At 45.3% G+C, this 22,512-nt stretch overlaps 3 protein-coding genes across 11 annotated transcripts; 2 read left to right on the top strand and 1 right to left on the bottom strand.

Annotated features, from left to right (window-relative positions):
* Window positions 1-940: 940 nt before the first annotated feature.
* Window positions 941-10,164, top strand: LOC112874160. Of its 4 annotated transcripts, none has more exons than XM_025937342.1 (7): window positions 941-5,765; window positions 5,857-6,086; window positions 6,158-6,317; window positions 7,603-7,789; window positions 7,862-8,179; window positions 8,269-8,960; window positions 9,066-10,164. In XM_025937342.1, exons 1-7 carry the CDS (start codon window positions 1,209-1,211, stop codon window positions 9,759-9,761), a joined length of 6,840 nt encoding a protein of 2,279 aa, XP_025793127.1. In that variant the 5' UTR covers window positions 941-1,208; the 3' UTR covers window positions 9,762-10,164. The 4 variants fall into 4 exon arrangements, with proteins under 4 accessions (XP_025793127.1, XP_025793130.1, XP_025793128.1 ...); XM_025937345.1 differs by having other exon boundaries at window positions 942-5,765; window positions 6,167-6,317; XM_025937343.1 differs by having other exon boundaries at window positions 943-5,765; window positions 8,272-8,960.
* Window positions 10,165-10,399: 235 nt separating this feature from the next.
* On the bottom strand, window positions 10,400-14,038 carry LOC112874168. 3 transcript variants are annotated; one of them, XM_025937358.1, is made up of 6 exons: window positions 13,915-14,038; window positions 13,761-13,843; window positions 11,449-11,649; window positions 11,117-11,345; window positions 10,924-11,018; window positions 10,400-10,840 (listed from the first exon to the last, which is right to left on the bottom strand). In XM_025937358.1, exons 2-6 carry the CDS (start codon window positions 13,797-13,799, stop codon window positions 10,808-10,810), a joined length of 597 nt encoding a protein of 198 aa, XP_025793143.1. In that variant the 5' UTR covers window positions 13,800-13,843; window positions 13,915-14,038; the 3' UTR covers window positions 10,400-10,807. The 3 variants fall into 3 exon arrangements, with proteins under 3 accessions (XP_025793143.1, XP_025793145.1, XP_025793144.1); XM_025937360.1 differs by lacking the exon at window positions 13,915-14,038 and adding an exon at window positions 12,488-12,588 and having other exon boundaries at window positions 13,761-13,879; XM_025937359.1 differs by lacking the exon at window positions 13,915-14,038 and having other exon boundaries at window positions 13,761-13,904.
* Window positions 14,039-16,588: 2,550 nt separating this feature from the next.
* Window positions 16,589-22,260, top strand: LOC112874163 (CLK4-associating serine/arginine rich protein). Of its 4 annotated transcripts, none has more exons than XM_025937351.1 (13): window positions 16,589-16,912; window positions 17,251-17,289; window positions 17,370-17,518; window positions 17,704-17,779; window positions 19,659-19,953; window positions 20,028-20,134; window positions 20,248-20,295; window positions 20,377-20,583; window positions 20,854-20,955; window positions 21,158-21,288; window positions 21,378-21,507; window positions 21,793-21,888; window positions 21,968-22,260. In XM_025937351.1, the coding sequence occupies exons 1-13, from the start codon at window positions 16,716-16,718 to the stop codon at window positions 22,032-22,034; spliced, it is 1,644 nt and encodes a 547-aa protein (XP_025793136.1). In that variant the 5' UTR covers window positions 16,589-16,715; the 3' UTR covers window positions 22,035-22,260. The 4 variants fall into 4 exon arrangements, with proteins under 4 accessions (XP_025793136.1, XP_025793138.1, XP_025793134.1 ...); XM_025937353.1 differs by having other exon boundaries at window positions 16,590-16,912; window positions 21,982-22,260; XM_025937349.1 differs by having other exon boundaries at window positions 16,591-16,912; window positions 21,790-21,888.
* The last annotated feature ends 252 nt before the right edge of the window (window positions 22,261-22,512 follow it).

Below are 22,512 nucleotides of genomic sequence, written 5' to 3'. Positions count from 1 at the left end.
CCCACACATGAGTAGGGGTAGTCCCTTTGCAACAGTGCATTGAAGACTCATCGGAAATCCTCACTTGTCGAAAAGCAAATCGAAAAGTAAAGGATCTACGCTTCATCAACCAAGCTGGATTTGGAGGTTAAAGAATTAAAAAGGAAAAAAAACTATGTAGATTGAGGTAGGAAAACCTCATGCTATAAGAATAGCTACAGCAACAAAGGTAACACAGATATTACTTAACATAGGTTTAGCTACTTGTATATTGGTCTTATTTCTAGAAAGGTCATATGGATATGGATAATTATATAATGCATCTTCGTCTTTCTATTTTCAAGTATCCGAAAGCCATCAATAAGAGTTATCTCAACTTCACCAATCATCATGCTAATAAAGCAATATATGGGTATCCACCTTACCTCAACGGTCCACTCTACGTCACAAAAGCTATAATTGTGTATTTTTTAAAATTGTAATCATGTAAATTCGCTGCTAAAATATTGGCATGCCAAAATATGAGCAAATTCATAAATTTGGCAGTTATTTGGTTGGAGGCAAAAGAGCAGCCTACGTAATCAAGTGTTATTCTAAACTTGCTAAGATTTTGGTAAAAAGTTTTAGCATGCCCATTTTTTATATGTCTATATTTTAGCATGCCAATATTTTAGCATCCAAGCAGGCTTGTACTTACACGAACTGGGTAGCATAGCCTGTTATTACCGTATACGACGCATCGGATGTTACAAAAACAAAAATCATTTTGACATGACGGGCCCACGCCGCGCTGCCATTGCCATGCGGCGGACAACTTCCTTAAAAAAAGAAAAGAAAAATCTCCTCAACTTGGCAGCGGGCCCCAGCAACAGCCCACGCCTCACTACAGGCCACAGCCGACGCGGCAAAGCCAGCGTCTGCCTCAAGATTCGTGCAGCCGCGCAGCCTCCCGGCCCATCGACGCCATCGCCGTCACCTTCCTCTCCTCCCCTCAAGCCGCTAGGGCTGCCTCCCCCTCCCCGTACCGTACGCCGACCCGACGCCACCAACCTTCCCCATCGCCTCCACACGCACCCCCGCCGCCGCCTCCTCATCGGCCGGCGGCGAGGGCACGCCGTCTCCTACCCACCCCATCCGGTCCTCCGGTGGGCCCCGCCCCGCGCGTCAGAGCCCCGGGCGGCGCGTCGGGGGGTCGCGGCTTAGGGTTTCATGCGCCGCGCCGGCCGCCGATGTCGCACCCCGGCAAGTTCGTCTCCGTCAACCTCAACCGATCCTACGGCCAGCCCGCCCCCTCCTCCCACCATGGCGGCGGCGGCCGCCCCTCCCGCCCCGCCGTCGCCGGCGGCGGCCACGGCGGGGGCATGGTGGTGCTCTCCCGCCCGCGCGGGGGCGGCTCCTCCCTCGCCAAGCCGCAGCCGCCAAAGCTCTCCGTCCCGCCGCCGCTGAACCTCCCGTCGCTACGCAAGGAGCACGAGCGCTTCGACGGCGCAGGTGCCGCGGCGGGGGGCGGGGTCGCCTCGGCTCCGCCCCGATCCGGCGGACCTGCCGCCGGTTGGACCAAGCCGGCCCCGGCGTCTGAGAAGCCTCCAGGCTCCGCGGCGCTCCCCGGCGGGGCCGCCAGGCCACCATCCTATGGCTTCGTGGAGAAAACAGTCGTCTTGCGAGGGGAGGACTTCCCGTCCTTGAAAGCAGCTGTCGCTCCGCCAACACCTCCGCAGCCTGCGCAGCGGCAGAAGGACACTGATGGGGCACGGCTTGCCACACCTGAGGCGCGGCCTGGGTCCCTTGCGATGCGGCCGCAGGGAACGCCCTCGCGCGCCACTGAGCCACTGGCCTCTGCTGGCGGATTGGGAGCTGGTGGACGTGCTTCTGCGGAGAGGCTGCAGAAGCCTGATCTGGGGCCGCTTCCGATGGTCCGGCTCAGGTATGATTCTGAGTGGGCTGATGACGAGCGTGACACAGGGCTCAGCCTTCCAGAGCGGGACAGCAGGGAGAGGGGATTTGGCAGGACTGAGGCCATGGTTCCAGGACGCGACCTTTACGGGGCAGTGAGGGAGCCCTTCAAAAAGGAGCCATTTGGGAGAGATGTGGCTGCAACAAATAAAGAGGCTGTCCAGGACGGGTTGTGGCGATCTCCTATGTCAAATCAACACGATAGAGATCGAACAGACGGCCGACCATATAGTGGAGGCAGAGGAAGCAGTGTACAATTGTATCGGGAAAGCATAGCTGCCGGAGGCTCCAAGGATATGTGGAATAATAATAGGGAGCCTCCTATGCGTGCCAATGGACAGAATGGGGTCGAACAATTTGGAACCACACGTGTTGGGGAAACTGCCAGTGACCGTTTTGGTGACAGTTCAAATAATTGGCCTAGGTTGAATTCTTTCCAGAACAATGTTGGTTCGAAGGCGCAGCCTTTTGCTACTAATAAAGGGCCTTTAATTAATGATCCGGTGGCAAAGTTTGGTAGGGAGAAGCGGCACACTGGTTCCCCTGTTAAACCTTTAATAGAAGATGGTGGTTTTGATAGCATTTCTGCCGTTAGTTTGACTGCAATAAAGAAGAAAAAAGAAGCAGCCAAACCAGCTGATTTTCATGACCCAGTAAGGGAGTCGTTTGAGGCAGAGCTTGATAGGATATTGAGGGTACAGGAGCAGGAAAGACAACGGGTAATGGAAGAACAGGCAAGGGCCAGAGAAATTGCCCGGAAGCAAGAGGAGGAGCGGGAGAGGCTGATAAGAGAAGAGGAGGAGAGGCAGCGTCTGGTGGAGGAACAGGCAAAGCAGGCTGCTTGGCAGGCTGAGCAAGAGAGGCTGGAAGCTGCCAGAAGAGCTGAGGAGCAAAGAATCGCCAGGGAGGAGGAAAAGAAGAGAATTGCCTTGGAGGAGGAGCGGCGTAGGGAGGCAGCACATAAAAAACTCCTAGAGTTAGAGGCAAGAATAGCTAGGAGGCAAGCGGAATCAAACATTGGTAGTGCAAGAGGCGGGCAACTTACTGTCAATGATGAATTGACTCCTGGAGACTTCAAGGATAGGGATTTGCCATGCTCTGCTAACTTTGGTGGCAGAAAGGATATCGACAGAATAAGCGAACACATCAATACCTCGGCTCCACTGGAGTCCTCTAGTGTCAACAGGTACAATGAGACAGTTCCAAGGGTGCACACTCTGGATGGACACTCTTCACTTATTGACAGAGAAAATGCATACTATGGTTCAAGGGCTGCTTTTCCAGAACAAGAGAATGCTCATCACAGTCCACGGCGTGACCCTTTTGCTGCAAGGAGGGGAAATTTCCCTAAGAAAGATCTTAATGATGGATTTGGGAATGTGTCGGTTAGGCCATCTTCAAGAGGTCGAACAACTGACTCTCCTTGGGCAATGGAAGACTTCCGTCATGAAAAGGTTCCACGGTGGGATGGAACTAGGGAGATTGACCGTTTTGACAAGCAATCTGACTTTGACACTGAGCTTTTTAACAGTGACAGGTTTGGAGATGCGGCTTGGCTGCCTAGTAGTTCTCATGAAAGCCCCAATGCTCAACAAGGAGATAGGATGTTTCAGAGTCCTGATTTTAATGAATTCTCTGCTTTTACCAGACCCCGTTACTCTATGCGACAACCACATGTTCCCCCACCACCAACTGTGACCTCAGTGAACAGAAGTTCAGTCGGTGCTTCTGCTCAACGTCTCAATTCATCCTTCATGGATGGTGGGATGGGAGAGAATTCTGGTAGAGATGATGAGCAAATTATGCAGGGTCAGTATGGAAGTGCATACCAAGAGGCATCTCGCCATCGTGGGATACGACCTGACCACATTAATGAACACCAAATCGAGGATAGAAAAAGCCCTGTATTGGGTTCACAATCTTCTCTTTCTGTTTCAAGCCCTCCTAGCTCACCTCCACATGTTTCACATGACGAGATGGATGTATCTGGCGATTCGCCTGCATTGCCGACTTCTGCTGATGGTGAACGAACAATGCTATCTGACAATGACCATGCAGTGCTGACTCTAGACGCAGCCAGTGCAAGCAGAATCGCTGCATTAGGAGTGTCCCACTTGGAGGATGATGAATGGTCAAGTGAAAACAATGATGTTAGGCAAAAACAGGATGAATACGATGAAGACGATGAGAGCTACCAGGAAGATGAAATCAACGAAGCTGATGGTGAGAACCTAGACTTGGACGATGAGTTCTTGGAGGAGCAGAATACACCCGTAGAACTGGAACCAGTTATACTTGGATTTGATGAGGGTGTGCAGGTTGAAATTCCCTCAAATAGCGAACTTGAACTAGCTTCTATGAGGAGCGCTGAAAGGACAATTGGGGTACATTTAAGCTCAGGTGTTGCAGAGCAAGATGATGCCAGTGGTTCAGTTGTCCATTCTGACCCTGTTACTGAAGCAGAGAAAACACTGCAGGCATTGACTCTTGATCGTGTAAATGCCCTGACAGAAGACAGTAATGGAAAGCGATCCAGTAGCTTAGTGACACCTGCTTCAAGTTCCCAGTTACCTCAGGCATCTTCAGCAGCTGCTATTATGTCGTCAGCTTCAGCAGTAGTTGGGCAGAATGAAGTACCTGTTAGCCTCCAGTTTGGTTTGTTTACAGGGCCTCCTCTAATACCAACTCCGGTTCCAGCCATCCAGATTGGTTCCATACAGATGCCAATCCATCTCCACAACCAGATTAACCCATCCCTGGCCCATATACGCCCTTCAACAACCCCTTTATATCAGTTTGGCCAGTTGAGGTATGGCCGCCCTATTGCTCCAAGTGCACATTCTCAGGCCATCCCACCTGCATATTCTTCTGTACCAGCTCAGCATACATTGAATCAGAATGCTTCCAGTGTTCTACCTGAGTTAATGGATCAAGATACACACCAGAATGTTCCAAATCAGGGAGTCTCATCTACCTTTATCAATAAATCAGCAGCACCTACAGCCAAGCTTCCACTTGTAATGGGCGATTCAAATTCTCAGTATCTCAGCACTTCTGCAAACAACCAGACAGCTGCTGCGGAGGGATCTCATGGCCAGGTGGACAGCCAGCCTATTGGAGGTACAACTCCCAGTGAGAGGGATCAGGATCTCTCTTTGAACAGGAATTGCAAACCTACCTCCGACAACATAGAATCTTCTCAGTTCGGTTTGGAGGGGAGAGTCTTGAATGGTCCAAAGGCTCCAGGTGCTGTCTCTGCTGGAAGGGGGAGGAGATATGGATATGCTGTTAAAGACATTAACATGAGATCAACTGGTTCAGTTGTTGACCCTTCTCATAAAGATCCCAGAGGAGGATTCCAGAGGCGGACTCGTAGGAATGTAAGAAGAACTGAGTTTAGAGTTCGGGAAAACGTCGAGAAGAACCAAAGCGAAGCTTCTGAGTCATTTGCCCATGGTGAACAGGATGAGAGGCCATACTCCAACGGAACAGCAAGAGATTTTCCAGTGAGAAATGCTAACAGAAAGGAACTTGATACAAATAAGTCATCCAGGATAAATGAAGGAAATGATCATAGTGCCTCATTTAGAAGCACACACAAGGCTCCTTATGAAAGATCACATGGTGGGAACAAGAAATCCAGAACAGGTGCTATTCCTGAAGGAGATACTACCTTGTTGCAAGCTGGAGCTGTGCGTGTTGTTAAGCAGCAAGGTATTGAGGTCCCTGTTGACGCAGATGGCTTCATTGAAGTAAGGTCCAAGAGGCACATCATGAGTGTCAGGCGAGAACAGAGGGAGAAGGAAAATAGATCCAAAATGAGGATGACAAAGGTGCCTGTCTATCATGTTTCATATGCTTAAATTTCTGTCTTATTTTTTTCCTTCTTTCAGTTAATTAATTCTTTGATGTTTGTTAATTCAGGCTCCCCGCAAACAGCATAATTCTCTACAGAGTTCGGTTGCTCCTAACGTGAATAAACGGACTGCTACTTTGGGTGGAGAAGTTGCAAAGAAAGTTTCTTTGGATTCTGCCATCACAATAGAAGGAAGGATTGCTGACTATACTGAATCAACAGTTGCTAACAATTCTATGAACCCCATTGGGCCACCTTCAACCAGCGCAGAAACTCATACAAACTGCTACACCAATCAGTATGTAGCTTAATCATTGTCAAGTTTTCTTTATTAATTAAGAATATTCATTAAGGTTTCACTCACAAAAGCTTTTACAGGACTATCCAAATCCAGGCATCCTCTGACTTGGTCACCTCCAGTCCTTCTGCAAAGCTTGTGAGTGGCTTATCGGAAGACAACAATAAAGGGACATCCATCAATACTCCATTTAACATGGTTTCCTGGGATAATTCACAAATGAACCAGCAGGTAGATTGCTTTTCTCAAGGTTATTTGTGTTCCAATGGGGCAAGTTGGATATTCTCTAAAGCAAATTTTGTATTCAATATCTGTTATTGACTTTTGATGTTAGAATTATTTGTGCGAATGAATTGTACATATATATTCAGTCCCAATGCATCTTGGTGTATTTGTACTCCCTCCGTCCCATGAAAGTGCAATCTTAGCATTTTGAAAACATCCCACAAAGAGTGCAATCCAAGGAATGGGACAACAAGTCAACAACTACTGCCTAATTTAGTGGTCTGATTTGATTTGCATGCCAAAATTAAATTCGTCTATGATTTTAGGAAGTCTGGTTAGTTGCATGCAGTCAATAAATGAGGGCATGGAGGTCATTTAACACCACCACTAATCTGTCTGGAAAAAACTAGAATTGCACTCTTCATGGGACGGAGGGTGTATTTTGTTTTACATGGACCCAAACCAGATATCTTGCTATTTTTAGGCAAATTATAAACATTTAAAACAGTTATTATGCCCTAGTATACTCGCATGATTCAGGGACTATTTTATCCTTAATTTGTACAAAATCATTAATGAAAACACTAGAATAGGAAAGACCAGCAGTCTCATGATAAACATCACGAGACTACAATGCTAAATAACCATTTTTCGACGAGTTTCATTTTTGTTGTCTTTTCCTTATATGGTGCTGTCTTAAATGAAGATGCTGGTGAAAATGCTCTCTGAAATCCTAGACTATAAATAGACAACACCAACAAAGCCTTCTAAGTTGGGGTGAGCTAGAGATGAAACCCAACTAGAGCTGCCACCAAAGTAGGTATATTTTTTAAAAAAAAAGGTATTAGTGGCAATATAGCAAGGAGATTGATAACCTAAGTCATTGTCTGCGCATATGGATTGTTATTCCATATGCTCCTTTACAAGGATGCAGTTCAAGTAGCTATTGTTTAAGTAAAAGAAGATAGATCAACAATCCTAGACTAAATGTGACCTTTTGAAGGTCTAATATTTCTTTGATGGCAGCGTGCAGTTTAAGTAGTTCGTATTGTAAACTGGAGTGGTTCTGGTCCTTAACTCCTTATGAACAAAATTGTTGTGCTTTTCTGTCTCACAGTGAAGCTCAAACACATTTCGTAATGGAATGCGCAGATTGAATAAAATTGTACATTTCTTTTGGATTTTCAGGCAGCTACTTGTTTTTTACTGTCTTGCATATCTAGTCACTGAACTATGCTTCTCTTAACTCTCTGGTCTTTATAAATTTTTTGGCAACTTGTTCTTATGTCAGGTTATGCCATTAACTCAAACACAACTTGAAGAAGCTATGAGACCAGCTAAATTTGAACAGCAGGCTGGTTCCAGCTTTTCTTTGGAGTCCAACAATGCATTGCCTCCAACAGTAACCACAGAAAAGGCGTTCCCTTCATCTGCTAGTCCTATTAACTCCCTTCTGGCTGGCGAGAAAATTCAATTTGGTAAGCACTTCTCATCAGTACTGTATGATGTCACTCGTGACTTGACTTACAATGAATAACAATAATGCTCAGGGGCAGTAACGTCACCAACCATGCTACCCACAGTCAGCCGAACTGTTTCAAGTGGTCTTGGAGCTCCAGGTTCATCTAGGCCTGATATGAAGATTGATCGAGGCTTGCCTAGTGAGAACAGTGGTCCTGATAAGGTGAATTCTAAGGAATTATGTCCCAATACAGAGGATGTGGAAGCAGAAGCTGAAGCAGCTGCTTCTGCTGTGGCTGTGGCAGCTATTTGTACTGATGATGGGTCTCCAGCTGATGCAACTACAGCATCTGCTCCAGACAACAAGAGCTTTAGCAGCAAGGATCTTAGTGGGTTAACATCAGGAGGTATGGTCTTGACATTGTTCAATTACTTTAATTAAAACATTAACATATGTCTATGCAGCTATATTTATATTCTCTATGGACAACTGAAGCAGGGGCAATAACAGGCCAAGCCAGTCAATCATCCACGGAAGAGCCGCTCTCAGTTGCTCTTCCTGCAGACTTATCAGTTGATACTCCATCCATGTCCCTTTGGCCTCCTCTAGCCAGTCCACAAGCATCAGGGCCAATGCTTTCTCAGTTTCCTGGTGCACAGCCATCCCACTTTTCCTGCTTTGATATGAATACGATTTTAGGAGGGCACATTTTTGCATTTGGGCCGAGTGATGAATCTGCTGGCTCTCAGGGTCAGCACCCTCAAAGAAGCAATGCCGTGCCTTCAGCACCATTGGGAGCTTGGCCGCAATGCCATTCTGGGGTAGACTCTTTCTACCGTCCACCAACTGGGTTTGCCGGACCTTTCATTACTCCAGGAGGAATCCCAGGTGTGCAAGGTCCTCCACATATGGTGGTCTATAACCACTTCGCTCCAGTGGGGCAGTTTGGTCAAATGGGCCTTGGTTTCATGGGAGCCACGTATATCCCTGGTGACAAGCAGCCTGATTGGAAGCAAAACCAAGGAACACCTGTTGTTGGTGTAAGCCAGAGTGATCCAAACAACCAAAATATGGTGTCTGGTCAAGTCAACCCTCCCAGTGTTCCTACTCCAGTGCAGCATCTACGCCCAACTTCTATCATGCCAATCCCATCTCCACTGACCATGTTTGACATTGCTCCTTTCCAGGTATGCACTAGTAGTCCTAGATTCATGCCAACGTTGAATTTTTATGTTATGATGTTTTCACCTCCATTTGCGATGTAACTAACTCTGCTCACTCTGTTTTTCCAGGCGTCCACAGACATACAGATGCAAACATGTTGGCCACATATGCCTGTACCGCCTCTACACTCTGTTCCATTATCAGTGCCACTTCAGCAGCATCCAGTAGAGGGTACAGCCGCACAGCAGTTTGTTCATACTGTTCCAGTAGACAACAAGGCTAGTACAAATAACCGATTCCAGGAGCCCTCTGCTTCTACCGCGCCATCAGATGGCAGCAAGACCTTCCCAAATGCAGCTGCTGCTCAGTTCACAGATGGGTTGGGTCTTGTCGAACAACCAACCTCCAGTAATTCAAGCTCCCAAACTGTTCAGCCTTCTTCATTTGGCCAGGCAGGCGTGATCAGCAATGAAGTCTCAACCAGTGCCAAAGTCATGGTTAGAGCGACCCCATTGAAAGTAAACCCTGGGACTGTAGCAGGGGTGGCTAGCAACCCCAACGGGTGCCAGGTCACCAACATGCCTTCCAAGACCCATCAATCGTCATTGTCATCAGACCAGCAGTACCATCATCCAGTTAACAATCAGGATCGCAGGGCCCGTGCGACCCAAAAGACTGGTACTAGCAACGAGTGGCAGCGGCGATCAGGATACCAGGGGAGGAATCAAGGTTCTGGTTCTGACAGGGGCCCAGGCACTGGTAGGATGAAGCAGATCTACGTCGCCAAGCCCTCAGCTACAAGTGGCCATGCCCCATCAGGCTAGAGCAGTTGCTGCCCTTCACTGAGCCTGCTTCACGCAGTAGAGCTCAAATCGCCCTTGGCATCAGATACATGCGAAACATATTTTCGCTTCGTGTCTGTCTATTGTGGCTTATTTGGTGATTATGCCATGTGCTGGTTGTGTATGTTTTGGGTTCGTTTTCACATAGAAGAAAAAAAGGGTGCTGTTGCAGTGCCGAAAACGTTTGAGGCGATACCATGTCATGCCTGGATAAATTTTGCAGCCGATGGAATCGGCTGCCCGTGTAAGTCACTGGTGTGTGATGTCAGGATAACTATTGTTTATTATTATTTGTTGGCCGGCTAAGTGGCCTGGACAGCCTGGGGGGCGAGGAAATGTATCGTGGGATGTGTTGATAATCCAATTTGGTGCCATCTTATCGAAACATGCATCTCTGTTCCTTGAATTTTGATGCTAAAATCTAAGGTCGCTGTAGAATGTCGGATTGAAATCATGTTGAACTGTGTTTTTATCTCTCTTGCATTTTAAATGCCTTCCGGACAGGCTTGTAAATTCCTGAAATGCAAATCAAATGTCGTAAAGAACAACTTTTTAGGATCTGCAACAGGTTAGATCCACAGCACAACACAACCCAACCACCATAAACTGGCCCTAAGAAGGAGAGAATTTGGCAACCTGCTCACTATCACTACATAAAAAAGAAAACTCGTGTCATCAGGAGGCCAAATGAACTTTGCCGAACATCTTTACACAACGGAGCACAACAGCAGTTAATGGACAGCACCCAGCTGCTCCAGTTAAAATCTCTGGACTCGAACCTTCCTGGCTTCCTGGCAATACTGGATGGTCTTGCAGGAAGCAGTTAAAAACTACAGCTTTCTCTGTACCAGATGTAATACACGAGACTACCTTATCATCTCACTACCTAGAGATGAGCAGACTTATATCTGTACAACAAACTTCATCGCTACTTTTTTCTTACAAACTTGCAGCTAGTTTACATGGACCATCGCTCTGATCCCAAGCTTCCCACGACGATGAAGGGGTCCTGAACCATGAAAGACCTGCTAATGTAAACCTATACCTCCAGATGGGCCGACCTAATAAAAAACATGGATGGATTTGAACATGTTGACGCGTGAAGAGTATAAACAGGATGGAAATAAAAACTCAGAATCTAAACCTCAGCTGTACTAGCAAGTTTTTGCTGGTTTTTGCTCCCTCGGCCTTGTTTCCTGCTACCTTCAGCCTCCCCATCAAAGTTCTGGTCTGATGACTCTGAAAAAGCAGGCAGTTTTTAAATAGTAAACAAGTAAAAAGCAGCAATACATGTTGTATTAGTCCACAATAAAACATAACATGAATAGGCCACCTACCTGTTTTCCAATAAAAGGAAGGGCCATGCTGCCGCGAACGGAAAGCAGCAGACCCTCTAGAAGTTCTTTGTCTTGCGTGGTAACTAGTTCTATCTTGTTTTGGACCATTAGTTGATGCATCATCCATATGATAGGATGAACCCCTAGAACAAGGTGAACCAATATACCCAACCTCTGATAATCTCGATTCAGCTTCGTCAACCCCGATCATTCCCCAATATCCTTGGCCCTGAAATTTTGTTACAGAACAGGATGGCAGTTTTACACAGAGAACAGAACACCCTTGATAAGGCTCCATATATGATAGAGTAACGAGAATTTGTTGCCAATACCTGATCATATTTTGTGTTTCTACCATCTCCACTATAACAAGTGTTTTGCCATACACCTGAAGTCCGATGGAACGACTCTAAAGAATTGATTTCCCCATTACTACTGTACAATTGATTAACAAACGATTCCTCCAATGAGGTAATGTAGAGCATGTGCTTCTCATCTGTCCAACCAGTCGATGAACCTATATTCGACATGTCCTGGTATAAGAGAATAAAGTAAACCTATTAAACTCAATGGCATCCTTCAATTATCCGATGTAATACAGGGAACTCAGATATTTAGCAAACAGCATTGAGGTCCAGTTAGAAGATCTGAACATTAAGAATTCCTCCCACCATTCAAGTATTGAAATGAAATACTAATTAAATGTGAGTATATAATATATTTGACACAAAGTTTTGGCCTCGTGCGGTATAATAAAGACCCTGGAATCCAGGATTGTCAAAGTTGACGTTGCTTTAGCAGTCATTCTACATCTGGAGCCATGAAATGTTCTGCTCCAAAATCCAAACCGCTTCTGTGTGGTTTGCATAAGGTGACCAAATTGAGCAGTTACGTTACATGCCAACATTGCCTTCTTATTTCCTAATAAACCTTACTAAATGCTGGACAACTCAGACAGGTTAACTCGGTCACTGTTCTCAGTTGGACCTATCCTTGAACTGACGCTTTGTCACAGTCCACAACCAAACGACAGAGGCTGCTATTCCAGTGAGTACCCACAAAAATAACTAAAAAGGACTACCGAAACTATATGAGTGGAATATGGAACAACTATCAGGTGTCGGATCGACAAAAGTACAAAACAACACATCCAACTAAGATGCACTATTAACAGCAAAATAAATCTAAACTTATCTATAAGCAAAGGTAGCAGAGAACTATATCTAAACAATAAATTATAAGCAACTTTAGATGGTGATTATTCTACTCAAGCACAACATGACATCACTAAATTGCACGGCAACAAGCAAGCTGTCATATCATTTTGGAATCGAACAATTGGAAATGATGAAGCATATCTATCAAACTTACATTCAAGTAAAAGATCTCTTCCTCCAAACAAAAGAAAAGGTAAAACACTTCTTTCACTCTTCGACAAAAGCTCTGAGTTTACTTGCCCCATCTGTTATTAGCTGTTACATAGTATATTCCATTTGCATCAGGGGGGTGGTGACTCGGTACAAGATGAGATACCAATTTTGATCCTTAGTGTTAATGTTAGTTAAATACCAAAGAAAGGTAACAATTTGAGGAGGCAACGTGTAAGAACAAATAAAATTTAATATAGCTAACCAGAATAGACCAGAACAGTACGGGTAACTGCCCGCTACGACTGGTTACCAATCATACCGGCCTGGACAGGTCTAGTAATCTGGTTTTCAGTTGCCTGATTTGTAATGGTATCCGTTTCCCCCTTTATTATCCAACTGCAGCCCAGCACTCCTTGTACTTATCCCGTAATGATTTCTGTGTCAGGTTTCAAGTAGCAAACATGGATCAAACCAATATCAGTAAGCCAATACAGTCTTCATCTCAGACTCGTCCCTACGCTTTTACAGCCCCTTGGTTTCATCGGCAAGCCCACATGAAACCAACCGTTACCCTACGTTAGTTTCGAGAGTTCCTGCCAAAAATTGACCTAACATTTGCAACAAAACCTAATGCAAAACTAATTTCTAACCTGAGCTACGTTCAACAGTAACTTGGCCCTGGTTACAGTAATCAGTGAGACAAGTACACGAATTTGCCCTCAGAAATCGATAACGGCTAACATGGTAACGCCTGAAAGGCTCAAAAACGCAGGCACAGGCAGGCAGGCAGGCAATAAGCTACATTCAGGCAGCAACAACATTCCGCTTTTGGATGCGGAGTTTCGGGCACAGCCATGAACAATCCTTGTAACGATCACCGTCCGGAACCTCCCTACCTCTATCGTGCATCTTCCGTTTCTCTGTCTGCAGTTGATTCTATCTGCACCGCGCACTCCCGAGTCCCGAACCAAACCGAATCAAGTGCGTGGTCGTGGAACAAACAAGACGAGGGTGGAAGCAACGCCCGCCCGTTCTCGGAAGGGAGTAAAGGTGGTAGCTAGCAGGCCTCGTGTGCTGCCGGAACAGAGCCGAATCTAGCTGGTGTGGTTACGTCGCACGCGCAGGGCCATATATGGTCCGAGACTCCGAGCAACCGAAGCGAGAGAAACATTTCGAAGTCGGCCTGGAACCGGAAGGACCGGAGCCGGACCCCTCGATTGGAAATCGAAAGAGAAAGGAGAGGCGAGGAGCAGGGATTCGACTAGATTGCCCACCCCAAAGCGCTGCGGATCGGTGGTCGACCTCTCCCCCATCGATCATCCCGCACCCTCCCGCGCGCCCGACGGGATCAGCAGCCCTGCACAGGAACGCGAGCGTGAGCACGGCGAGGAGGAGGAGGAGGGGGATGGGGATTCGGCGAGGGCGAACCCTCGCGTCGACGGACGCAGGCGGCAAGCCGTTGCTGGCGACGGGGAGGGAGTGGGCGGAGGGGAGCGGCTGGGCCCGGGGCGCCCTTTATCCTGCGTGGCAGGGCCGCTTTTCCACGTGGGCGCCCCCCGCGCCGGGCGACACCTGGCGGATATATCTGATGGTCGGACGGACGGGCGGATGGATGGCTACGTGGATGCACGGGCGCCCACCGGACCGGCCGCACTGGCCACTGGCGGATCCCGTGTGGGCTGTGCGGCGGCCGAACAGCGTCCGCTGCCACTGCCACTACGAGGAGGAAGATCTTATCCATCAAAACGTAATGACGACATTGCATAGCTATGCCATTTTGGCAACCATCTGCATGGAGATGTTAAAAGTATTATAGTAGCTCACATATACAAGATATTACTTGTATGTATGTTAAATTAAGGGACATGGATGATACAACTTATTTTGTTTCCGGTTAAATTCATCATTCAGTTACCAATGGCTTAAAAACGCTCCAAAATGCTTTCGTCTTTTATGGACACAACTATCTTTCGCTAGTATAGCATATTACGAATATTTTATCCAATCATTACCCATTTTGTTTTCCGCTTTTGTATTAATCATATCCAATGCAAGTTTCCAAGATCATTACAACTTGAGAAATCATCACCACCTGTGACATCAACAATGAACGCGGAAAGTTGGTCCTTTAGGATTACACAAACATAGCCACAAAAGTCATCATCATAAATTTTTGCAAGTTCAATTGATTTTTCTACCTCGACGTACTCAACAAGATTAATTTTCCGTAAATCTACTCACACTAAATTTCTCTGTAAAAAAAATATTCCCATCATTATGGAAGTAGAAACGAAAGATACAAATTGCAAAAGGCATAGTTTGGACAATTTTTTTATTTTCGCACGATGCGCAAAAATATATATGTGATTAATATTTTTTCATGTCACATGATTTATAAACTTTGATGGAAAATTTACTTTTTAACGGCTGAAGAACAATATTATCTATTATCGCACAAGGCGTGACTACCCCCTCACGAGCATAAGATACCTCGAAGTTCTCGTGCATCACTAAGCACCAATTACCATCCACTGCTCGCATGCCAGCTTTGAAGCATATTCCGTTTCACCGGTTCCATACATATACATATATATATACACATACACACACGACGAGGCTTGGTTGGTACTGACTCGCATGGTTGTGTCCGCTTATATGGAGGTGGCGCGCAATTGTTTGCTTTTTAGTAGAAATAGAGATAGAGATAGGGGCTAGGTTAATATATCTGTGCGTTGCTATGGAAAAAAAAGACTGTATAAATAATATATGCATATAGTTGCTCGTGCGTTAATTGCTTTACGTGATCGAGTTATGGATGGAGCGCTAATCCGACTCACATACGGAATGGACCAAGACTCACGTAACATGATAGAAGTTGGATCAAACTAAAAATTAAGATGGAAATATTACGTACTTTAGAAATAGGAAGAAGTCCATTTTTGACCATCCAATTATCACTTTAGTTTGATTTTGACCATCGAACTGCAAAACCAGAAATTTTTGGCCACTCCACTATTAAAACCGTTCATATTCTGCCATGACCGATTTTGCTAGGTGGTTTTGGTGACGTGGATACCACGTGACGATGGACCCACGTGTCAGCTCCTCTCTCTCTTTCTCGCTCCAGCTGCTCCACCTCCACACCTTTCTTCGTATCTTCACCGCCGCCAGCTCCAGCTCTCACCTACCGACCTCCGTAAGCTCCGACGGTGGCGCCAGCCCAGCACTCCTGCTCCTCCTCCCCGACGCTCTCCCACCTGTCGAACTATCCACAAGTTCCTCCGCTAAGGAAGTATCGAGATTCAGCGTCCTCGTCGAATCGGGCCGAATCACACCGGGGCAAGGGTGCCGGCTGCGAGATCCTGTCGCATCGGGAGCACCTCTCTCCTGCAGCACCTCTCGCCGCCGGTGAGGAACGCCAAGAAGCAGAGCAAAGCCCGGGACACAGTCTCCATGGACGTCAAGATGGCACCTATGTCATCTTCCTTCTCCTGAGCGGCGCTGCTCGAGGCGGGTACGTTGGTGGGTACGCGATGAAGGACCGGGCCGACGGGTACGTGAAGAAGGACCGCATGCGGTGCTACTCATCGGTGGCGGCGTCGAGGACGGAGAAGCTCTATCGTCGGACAGCGCAGCCGCCCGGACGAGCTGGAGCTCCGCTGCGAGCCAGCACCACCGACTGGGCAAGCTGCAGCTCCGCCGCGGACCAGCACGGGCGGCCAACGCGAGGTGGAGAGGCGCGGGGGAGGGCGGCGGCCGGCGCAGGGTGAGAGAAGAGAAGAGGGAGAGGGAGAGTAAGAGAGGAGGGATGACAAGTGGGTTCCACTTGCATGTGGCGTCTACGTCAGCAAAATCACCACTAAAATTATCCGATGGCTGAATATAAATAGTTTTAAAAGTAGGTGGCTAAAGATTTATAGTTTTACGGATGGTCAAAATCAAACCGAGGTGATAGTTGTATGGTTAAATATGAACTTACGTAAAGAAGTATTTTTTTTACTCCAGAAGTTTTTTTCCCACGGACAGAGTTGGCATCCAAGGAGATCATTCTGGCACGTGGGCCCCCTGCTCTTTGAGAGTTCTGGAGGCGCACTGTCGAAGGTACCCGCGCCCGGTCCCGTCGTCGTCTCCTTTCTCACGCATATCGCTCCCCCCGTGGTATCTAGCACCTTCCTCTAGGGTTAGGTCCTCCGTCTTCGCTTCCAGAACCTTCCGGAAGGGCGGGCGCGATGTGGCACGAGGCGCGGCGGTCGGAGAGGAAGGTCCACGACCTCATGGACGCGGCCCGCCGCCGGGCGCAGCGCCGCGCCGCCTACCTCGCCCGCCGCCGCGGCGACCCGCAGCAGGCGCTCCAGGTCTCCGGCACGCGGTGCCGCGTCTACCGCGACGATGCCCTGTACCAGGCCACCGAGGACCAGCAGGGATTGTGCGTGCCCCGCTCTCTCTCCCCCTTTCCCTCGGTGGCGTGTGATGCTTGGTCGTAGCGGAGGCTGGATTGATCTTACTGGACGGCCTCTGACGGATTGAAAGTTCAGTGTAACTGATGCAGATTGCGTCGCCTTGCCTTGTGTTTACTGATTCATGGATGGCCTGATTAGTTCTGTGTACTTAGTGTGGATGTTTGATTTGAGTCATGCATAGCAGTCGTGGATTCATGAACCTTGAAACCATGGCATTGTCGGTTAATCAATATAGTGATGGTGCAGAAGGATAGTTTGTTGGCATGGCTTGGCTGAAATACTGACTGACTATGCTTTCTTGTAGGATACCATGGAATGGAAAGCAAGATGTTTTGATTGACAGGTAACCAACTTTTCCTGATTATAATATATTCTTTGTAAAAACATGAAAATGAAATTGATACCCTTTGTCTTAATGAGCAGATTTGATGGCCGTGCTCTACTTGATTTCATCCGAGACCCGAGCTCTCGTCCTTTTCGAGTCCAAGAAAAGTCGGAAGAAGAGGAAGAGTTAGAGGAATTTGTTAATTTTGAACGTTATCGGGATTTGATTAAGCATCGTCGTAGAGGATGTCGGTACCTTTTTGGTTTCTCTCTTCCATCGCTGTAGTACAAATTTCATGTCTTGCTTCCATTTGTCACTCTGAGGGATTCTCCTGGCACATATTTTGTTTCTTCCTAAATTATAACAGAAAGGATGCTATTTCTCGATTCCTAGCGCTGGTGAACTGAAGATTTACCTAGTTTCTTCTTGCAGTTTCTGATGAGGCAGGTTTGCAGCATGTTGTGCAAGAGTTGGAGGCCAAAGCTGTTCTTCCTTTTAGCTTTGAGAAGTATGCCTGCTCTTAGTTTGATTTCATCTATTTCCACTTTTGCTCTTGCAACTTACATTTATGTACAGAATAATGCTGTGAAATGTTTAAGGAATGACTGCAGTATTTCTTTGCTTTTACTAATTGACACCACCACCACCAAATCCTTCAGTCTGGAGCAGTTCGGGGTAGCCTAAAGACTCGGCCCTACAAGAGCCCAAGATATAAAATATGAATATAGAGCTAATAATGACAATAGTAGTGAAAGGAACACGTTTCCTATGCCACTGCTCTGGCATGTGGTTCGGTATTTTTCACACACCTATCTAAAGACAGTTCTTCAGACACACCCCATTCTTTCGAGTTTCGTTGCTGCTCTACCAAATGAAAATTGATTTAATCCAAGTTCTGAATCAGTAAAGTACATCAATCAAGTTTCGCAAGGTTATTTGTATTTTGTTGTTGCTCTGGGAAGCTAAACTGACAACTGACATTAGAGTATTGTATTTTCTTTTGTTATTGACACTTTCTGGTGGAGTAAATGGTATAGCCTTATAAGGTTCTTATTTGACTATTTTTATCTGTCAGAGGATTTATTGCTTTAACACGTGTATCCACCTATGGCTGGCTATCACCGTTACATGTTTAAGTATTTCCATTTTGCATAATCGGGATGCTACAAGTCTGATAGAAAATCATCATGTGTCACCAGATTGGTTTTATCAATTTTTCCAATGTTGATTCAGTCAAGCGTGCTGGAAAATGATAAGTTATCCACTTGAATACTTTGTATTTCCTATGTTGTTGGCTGCTAGAACAATATCTGGTTGTTGGTGAAAGGAAGCTATTTTCCAGAGAATCTACTTTGGTCTGTTACATTTTTTGCTGCAAATGACAAACTACATGTGCAACATTATTCATCTTAACAAGCACAGAAGTGGACTTGCAGATTTAGTGTGGCTAAAAGTTATGTTTTTATATTTTAACACTCTAAATCTGGCTGATTTCGCTTCTGTTACATCGGTACATGACTTTTTTCCCCTTATTGGTTCAGTAAGACCCTCCCCTACTATTTCCCACTAAGGAAAAAAATGGAACTGTTACTAGGAAATGATTATAATGGACTCCAAAAAATATTTACGTAGGCTCGAGGTGAACTTGTAATTGCCTGATTGTCATTCAGTATTCATGTTTACCTGAAAACAATATTTTCAGTTAAGTTACACAAGTTAGTAAACTTGGCACTGTTTTGTGCAGATATGCATGTCATTGCCAATATCTGCTGTTTGCGTGATCTGCTAATTTCCTAGCAAGATTGGCTTGCAATGCTCTGTTTATGAGCAAAAAAGTTAAAGCTAGGGCCTTGGGAGCATTTGTTTCTCTTAAATGACAATTAGACAGAAACATTTATTCTTCTAAATGACAGTTATAATTGTTTGATTTCTGGGGTGTGCAATTTCGCATAGGCTTATGGAGAGGGAGGGAGCGAGCGTTAAGGAAGCTATTGTTTGGGAGTGGGGTAGATTTTACAAATAATATAGCTCATTTGTGCACTACTAGGAGCCAAAGCTTTGAACAACCAGGAAGCTTTTAGTTGGACATTCTAAATTCTGTGAACCAGTAGGTCCACAGACTTGGGACCAACCGAATACATGCATGGAAATAGATAACAAATTTTCCTTTGTGCTGAATGTTCCAGAGGTAAACCAGCTTTAGATAATGAGGCACATAACATTGTACTTGGTACCTGGACTTAGCTAAGTTTACTTTTACCATTTGGTATGACTTGTCCATCTCTGCTATTAAATGCTAAAATGTTTTAGTTAGCCTTTGTTTTTTTATCAGATCCTATGTTCTTATGATTTTACTCTTTGTTATGGTTTATTCTTGTTTCTGGCAGACCTCAATCCTCACAGCCTCCTGCTAGCAAAGGTGCATATTCACAGGTTGGATACTCATATAAAGGTGATGGAAATGAGGAACCTGAAGATCTAAACAGTGATGATGACGATGAAGAGGAAGAAGATGATGACGATGACAAGGACTTCAGTAGTGATGATAGCAATGATGAGCGGATGGAAAGTATAGCCAAGGAATTTGGGGTAAAAAGATATAACTGGCTTGTTTACATGGACAAAAAGGCTAAAGAAGAAGAGAAGCGGCAGAAAGAAATTATTAAAGGCGATCCTTCCATCGTGAGTACTTTAACATTTACAGTATGGTCTACCTACTTGCTTCTATCACGTATTGATATGATAAAGTTATACAGAAAAAGTTGAGCCGTAGAGAAAGAAGAAAAGCTTCTCAAATTGAGAGAGAGAAAGAGCGGGAGGCAGCACGTTCTGTCGGAAGGGTATCTTATCGTGATCCTTATAGGTAACATTACCTATCATTCTTCTAATAAAGATGATAGAAGTAGCAGAGTGCGATCATTTTTATGACAAGGTTAATTGCCCTTAGGCCTGACACCTTAATGTATAACAATACAGGGAACAACGGAAAAGCCCATCATATGAAGCGTATTCGAGGGGCAGAAGGTAAATTCCATGTTCGCTCTAGTTTTGTTTTGATAAAAGTATTTGCTTTACTTAGTCTGCATAAATATTTCATGTTGACAGATCAAGGTCACGATCAAGATCTCGTTCACCCTCCTATTCTAGACGTCATGGCCGTAGCATACATGCTGAAAGCAGTTATCGAAGCAAGCCAAAGGCTCCAAGGGTAGAGTACATTACTGAATTTGGAGGTTCAGATGACAGCAGTGAACCAAAAGTTTCAGGGATCTCTCCGCCTTCGTCTCCAATACGAATTGACATACCTAACCGGTCGGGAAACTCGACTTTTAATATTCGCAAATATGCATTGGCGAACTTTTCTCTGCTGGAGCCTATTACCTTGGTCCTGGTATTCATGATGTTATCTATGATGTAAAAAATAAGTCAATTTGTAGATAGGCATGCATTATATGATTTCGTATGTGTTCTGCTGAGCAGGAAGAAGATTTAACATACATCTACAATCAGCTATTGAGTTCATGACCTGTGTTTCTTTTCTCCTGCGAATTATTATGCCTATAATGTTCCATATCCTTGCAGGTCGTCAGGTGGTCAAATTCTTGAGGCACTTCACAGTGATCCTGCATCTTCTTTGTCTGTGGAACAGGAAAGAAGTGCAAAACTTTTGAAACCCCTCCCCAGGTTTGTCATCATGATTACAATGTTATGAAGAGAGAGCAGCTGTATGTGCATCCAAGTTGCTTGCGATTGATATCCCGTATTTGTCTAGAACCCTTCACTCTATTTGACGGGCATGAAATGCTGTCTTAACTTGAGCATCTCTGTTAGTGGAACATTATCTCAGTATTTTTCATCATTACTAAGATGTCATTTATGTTAACAGTACATCAGCAGCACTAGCCAAACTAAGTAAGGGTGCTTCTGGAGTAACTGGTAAAACTCCCCAGACTGAAAAGAAAGAAACACCACAAGAACGACTTAAGAGGATAATGAGCAAACAGCTTAACAAGCAAAGTATGTGCTTATTTCTACATTCTACCTGTATTGGACCTTGGTTGATGCTAATGTGTGTAAGCATGCTAATCTTTAATTTGTGTCAACAGTTCGAAAGGACACAGCTGCTGAGATTGCAAAGAAACGAGAACAGGAACGGCAAAGGCAGGAGAAGCTTGCAGAAGTGGGTCGATGCAGGCGTCGTAGCCGTAGTAGAAGTCTTAGCCGATCTCCACCAAGGTACTTAAATCAATCTTTGTTATTTCAGCGTAATGTTTTCTTTTCCTTTTAGCATTGGAGAATTGTGCTAAGTATACGGATTAGTTGACTTAATTGAAGCCATTTTGTTTTCTTTGTTATGCAAGTGGTTGCTTCATTCATGATTTTTTTTCTTCCAAAATCATATTTTCATTTGTAGATCACTACCATAAAAAATATTTTTGTTAACAAATTATGGTTTATGTTGACTAGTTCAATGAACATCTGCTGTGTGCACTGAAATATCATAATCTCCTTGTGCAGAAGGCGACGATATAGCAGAAGCCCTAGTAGGAGCAGAAGCCCAAGAAGGTACCATTCTCGCTCACGCTCCAGTTCCCGGTCACCCTCTCGCTCACCAAGGTAATTTGTCGATGCAAGTTTAACTAGAGCTGAGAATGGATCATCTACACTAGTCATCATCGGATAAAAGCTGATATAGTGACGGCGCTGCAGGTACCGAAGCAGGTCTAGACACTGAAAACATCCCAGATTCCCAGCTCTGCTGATGAAGTGCCCTCCATTGTAGTCTTACCTTGTTTTAGTTTTATTTAGCTTTTACCTTTCCATGCCCTGTCAATGTGTAACCATGTGAAGCTTCCTTGTTCGCCCTTTTAGTATTATTATTATAGTTGAGTGTACTGTATGAATGGATTCGGGGTTGCGCTGTTATCAGCTAAATAAACTGCAATGCAGTTTGTTTTTACGTGAAGAACGGTTAATTCGTTGTCTTGAGCTTGAGAAAAGTTTATTACTTGCCGTCATTTTCTGTGGCTTACCTTTGGGTCGAGTAATATAGCATGTTTAGCCTTTTCTTCATAGCGGACAGTTAAAGATCGGAGAATTTGTCAATTGTCATGCATGAACTCGGCAGTTTAGCAATATGTTGGTACAAGCCACTAACAGGTGAATAGCACTAAACTCCCAACTTCCGTACCTTTCCTGTAACGTGTGAATGAGGGTCTGTTTGGATCCAATGGAAAGAGA

The sequence above is a fragment of the Panicum hallii genome, chromosome 9 (genome assembly GCF_002211085.1).
Source record: "Panicum hallii strain FIL2 chromosome 9, PHallii_v3.1, whole genome shotgun sequence".
Lineage (NCBI taxonomy): Eukaryota > Viridiplantae > Streptophyta > Magnoliopsida > Poales > Poaceae > Panicum > Panicum hallii.
The sequence above is the reverse complement of the archived record's forward strand: the minus strand, read 5'-3'. Positions and strand labels throughout refer to the sequence as shown.